Below are 6,059 nucleotides of genomic sequence, written 5' to 3' on the forward strand. Positions count from 1 at the left end.
ATAAATAACACTGTTAACTGGAATTTCCTTAAAAATTTTGGTCTTTTTTTTTTTTTTAAATGACAGAGAAACAGAAATGATGCCGAATACCTGCTATTTTTGCGCTGCCTTCCTTCGCTAAAACGTATGCTTTTCTGTTAAAAATGTCGAGAATGCCTATCCCTTTCGAAAAAAAAAAAAAAAAGCAGCAACGTGAGAAGCTATTGCGCCTTTTAGGAGACTTATGAGTCATATTAATTTGAATGCCGTAATTTTATTCCTTACAATGCCTTTGTGTTTTATTGTTTCCTTATATTATTCAGCCTTTTCTTTTTTTCTACTAATATAGACAAATGGTATCATGTGCGGGGAAAAAGCTGCGACCTTCGCCTTTGGAATAATCCCGCGCTGACTAATACTCGCGGAACTCGCGGTAAAATAGGAAGTTGCAGTTATTTCCGGCCGCGGAAAAATACTTCCCAAGGATGCACTCACAAATGTTCCTTTTCCTTGCGCACCCATTTAATTGCCACAACTATGCAGAGAGCAAAAAGGGTAAATAAAACTCCACGTAGCAAAAGATAAAATTTCGCAGAAGAAGAATGGCTGAAATGAAGCAATATGTTGCGAAACTAAAGGAGAGTACGCGAAATGAAGTGAAATAAAAAAGTGGAAAGATAAAGCACGAAGGCACATGTAGCACCTAAATATTCCCGTGCGTGCCTTCATTTATGCTTACATTTTTGTTTACCCTAATGCGTACTATTGTTCTTAATTTTTTTTTTCTCGGCCTCTCGCAACGTACCTACCAACCCGCGATTGCGCAAGTTGGCGTCAGCAAGAATATATCCTTCAAAACACCACAACTTGTTGCGTACCACGTGGAGAATGAATATATATACATACAATAGATGTACCTATGCGCTTACTCGTGTGGAGCTTATGCATACACGCCCTGCGATTATGTGCCCATGTAGGCAACACTATGCAAAGGTGCACATATGAGCCAAGGAAGCAAACGCAAAGAAAAGAACAAATTAAAAAAAACACAGGAAGTTTATTCCCATTGCCACATAGTTGTGGGTAGGTGGGGACAAATTATTTCCTGCTACATCGGTGAAAAGTGCCTGCGTATTCTATACATAACTGGTAGCCACAAATTGAAGAAACTATCGTGAACTTTCTCCATTTGCTGAGCTATACATAACGAAATATTACAAAGTACGCACATATCGAGCGGATCCCTAAAAAGAAGAAGTACACTCGTACACATGAACACATGTACTACGTGTTTGCGTCTCTCCCCCGGAGTTCTCCGAAGACACATCGCACAGAGGCTGGAAAGGAATGGTAAAAAAAAAAAGAAAGGAAAATAAAAGGAAATATAAGGAAACATAGAAAATTGCAAGTATAACGAAATAGAAGAAAGTGTGACAGACTAAAAGTGTAACGAAATAAAAGTGTAACGAAAAAAAAGGAAAGGAAAAAAAAGGGAAGGAAAAAAAAGGGAAGGAAAAAAAGAGGACAAGGCCCGTACATCCCAACCTACCCCCAAATTATGCATAGCCATAAACTCCCCCTTTCCATTCGCCGTCCACTAGCCCTCCCCCCGCCAGATTTCTTTTTTTTTAACCCCCAGGTAAAAAATATCACAATGATGGAAAATATTACAAAAATCACCACCATTCAAGAAAGGTTAAAAGATAAGGAAAGCAAATTCTTAAGTGCCAACGAGGAGGAAGAGGAAGCAGACGCAGAGGAGCAAAAAAAAACAATCGATGAGAGCACAATAAAAGAAATTATAGAAGACCTAATTTTGTTAAAAGACGTAGAAATAAATAAAGACATTTTAAAGCAAACCAAGATAGGAGTAACCGTCAATAAATTTACCAAATTAGGAAATGAGGAAATACAAAATGTTGCAAAGGATCTTGTCGATAAGTGGAAAAATATTGCTATAAAGGAGAAGCACTCCTCCACCGGTAGTAGAAGTGCCGAAAGTCTGAAGAAAAGAAAATCTGAGCTAGTCGAAACGAGTGACAATCACACTTATTCAGAGGATTACGAATTAAAAAAGGTAAAAGTTAAAAATGCCAATGAATACAAATCAGAGCAGGGAACAATTCAAAGCGATAACTCCAATCGGAGTGAACCGAATAATAAGACCGATGATCTCCTCCGTTACAGGAAAGATCACAATCGTGACAACTTACCAATAAAAGGAAGCGTTAAAAATAGCTACCAGTTTAGCGAACTTAAACACATGAACCCAGATTTAAAGGCACTCACTGAGTGGAATTATAACGGAAAATTTCACAGTGATGTACTTCGAGATAAAGCGAAACAGTTTTTATTTAAAGCTTTCATTACCGGCTCAGATGATAATTTGCTCTACCTTATTGAGAGAAAGAAGCTAAACGATATTATATACAATATAGAAAACGAATTACACAAATTTTTTATTGAAAAAAAACAATCACAGAAGGAGTACAATATGCAATTAAAATCAATAAAATTTAATTTATGTGATAAAAAAAACCCAAGTTTTAACGAAAAAATTTATGCAGAATACATCCAACCAAGAACTATAGCCACCATGAATTCTCAAGAAATGGCTAGCGATGAGAAAAAAAAGGAACGAAACAAATGCCTGCAAGAAAGTCTACAGGCTTGTCAGTCTGACTGGGATGTTAAAAATATTCTTTTAAAAAAAACTAGGAAGGGTGAATTTCAGTGTTTTAAATGTAAGGGCTATGAAACGGTGTACCACCAGCTGCAAACTAGGAGTAGCGACGAGCCTATGACGACCTTCGTCACATGCTTGAAATGTAACAACCGTTGGAAATTTTGAGGAAACGCGTGTCCATATGTACGTTTGCATATGCATTCTCAGTAACGCACTTCCCCCGAGCAGGCGTCTCTGCAAAATTGGCAGTTTCAGTCGAAGTAACTTTTGAAATTTGCACCGTCGTGATGACATATGCATACGTTCAAGTACACTCCTTTTTCACGTGGCGCTACACATACTTATACTACAGTTTGGTACATTACTTCGTATGTATTAAAATTGTCTGTGTGCATTTTTCTTTTTTTCTTTTTTTTTTTTCTTTCACCTCTTGTGTATGTATCTACCCCCTCCTCCTTGCATTGTTTACCATATTTCTTCTACTTATTTTTTTTTCTTTTTATATATATTTTTTCCCATCTTCGTTTAGAAAAAAAAAGCAAAATAGTGTGTGTTATGTGTAAACAAGCAGGCGATGTGTGCATCCCGCCGTATATGCGCGCGCACGCATATGCTAGAAACGAAGCATGCCTTGACGCTCCCTCCCCCATTTCCTACCATCTCGCGCGTAGATTTCTCAACAACATCGCGATTATTGCACTTCCCCTTTGTTTGTTCCCATATGCGCAGCAGCTTTTTTTTAAATTGTCACCATTTTAAAACCCAGCCTATAAGCACATGTGCATACACATCGGCCCACTTGTTCATGTAGGTATAAACGCGAGGCACCCTATTTTTTCCTTCTTGATTTCTTCCCTGCGTCCCTTTTTTTGGCCAATTTTCGGATTCATTCATCTGTGCTATATATCTGTGTGTATTTTCTTTTTTTAATTTTGTGCAAGCCACGAAGGAAGAGACTTTTTTTTTCCCTGTAAAATTGGATAAAACGTAACTTACCTTTTTTTTCAATCTACTTAAGAGCAAAAACGTGTTACAAGTCGTCTCGCAAGTTAAGGAAATTACATATATGCATGAAAACCTTTGCGCATGCTATGTGACTCCTTTATGTGGCAATAAGTAAGCATATTCGTCCTCCACAGTGAATAATGCATACACAAATGACGTTATCGCACCCGCTTCTTTTTCTTTTTTTTTTTTTTCCGCCAATTAATGAATAACTCACCATTTTGCGAGAACTATCAAATTGGAATTAACTATTTCGAAACACTTTGACAAATGTTCACCCCCCATGGGAGAAAAAACTCCCAAAAAAGGAAAATATCTAAATGTAAAAGGAAATATACTTTTTTTTTTTTTTTGCTTGCATTAGATTTTACCAGAATAAATTGAAACAGGAAATATAATGCCTTTTTTACCCACCACAATGCAGCATTTGGATTTATGTAATTCGTGGGGCAATTGTGAACTTTGGAAAAAGGAGCTTTAACAGGATAAATTAAACGAAAGAATAATATACACCTGAACAGGGGGAAAAGATGAGCAGCAGTTCGTTCAGCCCAGCAGATAATGACAATGATGATGGTGGCGAATACAAAAATGAAAGAAGTAAAAAAGGCCACAGAAATGACAAAGTAGAACACGAAAAAGGGTTAAAAAATAGATCACGCAGGAATAGCACTGGCGAGGCAGGAAAACGAAACGGCGGGAGCGACCCTTCCAGTTCCTCAAATTTTAAAAATCAACATAGTGATAAACATAAACGTATGAAAAAATCAGAGACAAAAAATAATTCCGAAAATAGGAAAAGCTCTAAAGAAAAAAAAATGAAACATGAAACCAGTAGCAGAAGCTCGTCATACGATAAAGATTCTAACAAAAAAAGAAAGAAAGACAAAGAAACACTGCATAAGTTAAGAAATGACAAAAATGAAGACGCCCTGCCGAGGAACAAAGGAAGAAGAATCCCTCCCCCCCCACGTAGGAAGAAGCATTGCAGTGATAGTGACCAATGCGAGGGGAAAAATTCCCCCAGGCGAAGAAGGACCAGACATCGTAATAGTAAAGGGAGGAAATCCATTTCCCGTTCTTCTTGCCTTGATGAGAAGAGGGCGGCCAAGTCTCATTTGAGGAGGGGAAGCCGCATCAGTCGGGGAAGTAGTTACGGTGACACGTCATCCGACAAAAGCGACCAGAGTGATACGTCATCCGATGAACGCGACACGAGTGGTACATCCCCCGATGAAGGCTACACGAGCAGTAGCCCCTCCGATGAAAGTAGTGTAAGCAGTGGTTCGTCAAAAAAAAAGGGGATCGAGACGGAGGAGGTAGAGGAGACGAAGCCACCAAAGGAAGATGCACCAAGTGCCGTAAACGGAAAGGAACAATTCGATGCGCACATTTATGACAGCAAGGAAATGATAAGGTTAACCATCAGCATTCTCCAGAACTACAACTTTTTAAACAATTTAAAAATATTATATCAAAAGTTAGACAAAAAAAAAAAAATTTCACTTGAGGGTATGAAAGATTTAAAATTAAAAAAAAAATTAAGGCATTTATTTAGATCATGGAAATTAGAAAAGGAGGGAGAATTCTACAGAAAGCCATTTAATTTTAAAGAAAGTATATTTGGCATTTTTAACAGCTTAATGTATTACTTTTTGTCCAGACTGGATATAAATAAACTGAGGCGCAACATTAACAAACGAAAAGCTCGCTCGTTGAAGAGGGACGATCCAAAGCAACATGATGACCAAGTTGGAGGAGTCAATAGTTCACGTGATGATTATGATATTGATAACATCAATTACTATGATAGTAATTTTATCGTCAATTTTCAAGAGGAAGACTACCCCCATGTGATGCAAAACACTAAGGAACAAATGAAAAGTTTGAGAGAGTTACATGAAGAAGGGTTCTTTACAAATACAAAGGAACAATATAAAGAATTTTTAGAAAAACATAAAAAAATTGATTTATGGGGAAAAAATGAGCAGGAACAAAAGTTTCTGTTGAACTCGAAAAATTCAGTTAACGAGAGGAGAGTCTTTGATAGGGGAACTGATTTGGCCATAAACAGATTTGTAAAAAAGGAGGATTATAGGAAATTGATTAAGCGTACAAAGCAGCACGTCGATGACAAGTTTCACAAGACGGGCGATCGGGTTTAGCCTATTGCTCGCCTTTCCTCCTTCCCCCCTGTATGTTTCGTACACCGCGCACAGGACGCTTTTTCCCATGTACGTAACACAAATGTTGCATATGCAAGATTAACTGAAGATTTAACGAAGGTAAAGGAAGGAGAATCCAGCGTGGAATCGCATTTGATGAACCTATTTTCATCAGTGTAAGGAACAGGCTCGGTAATGACAGCGGACAATTTTTTCGCGCACGT

At 37.8% G+C, this 6,059-nt stretch overlaps 2 protein-coding genes across 2 annotated transcripts; both read left to right on the top strand.

Annotated features, from left to right (window-relative positions):
- Window positions 1-1,633: 1,633 nt before the first annotated feature.
- On the top strand, window positions 1,634-2,830 carry C922_00604 (transcription elongation factor S-II; the record flags this gene model as incomplete). Its single annotated transcript, XM_008816220.1, has 1 exon — window positions 1,634-2,830. The coding sequence occupies one exon, from the start codon at window positions 1,634-1,636 to the stop codon at window positions 2,828-2,830; it is 1,197 nt and encodes a 398-aa protein (XP_008814442.1).
- Window positions 2,831-4,200: 1,370 nt separating this feature from the next.
- On the top strand, window positions 4,201-5,835 carry C922_00605 (hypothetical protein; the record flags this gene model as incomplete). Its single annotated transcript, XM_008816221.1, has 1 exon — window positions 4,201-5,835. The coding sequence occupies one exon, from the start codon at window positions 4,201-4,203 to the stop codon at window positions 5,833-5,835; it is 1,635 nt and encodes a 544-aa protein (XP_008814443.1).
- Window positions 5,836-6,059: the final 224 nt, after the last annotated feature.

This window comes from Plasmodium inui (assembly GCF_000524495.1).
Source record: "Plasmodium inui San Antonio 1 unplaced genomic scaffold supercont1.2, whole genome shotgun sequence".
NCBI classification, from domain to species: Eukaryota; Apicomplexa; class Aconoidasida; order Haemosporida; family Plasmodiidae; genus Plasmodium; species Plasmodium inui.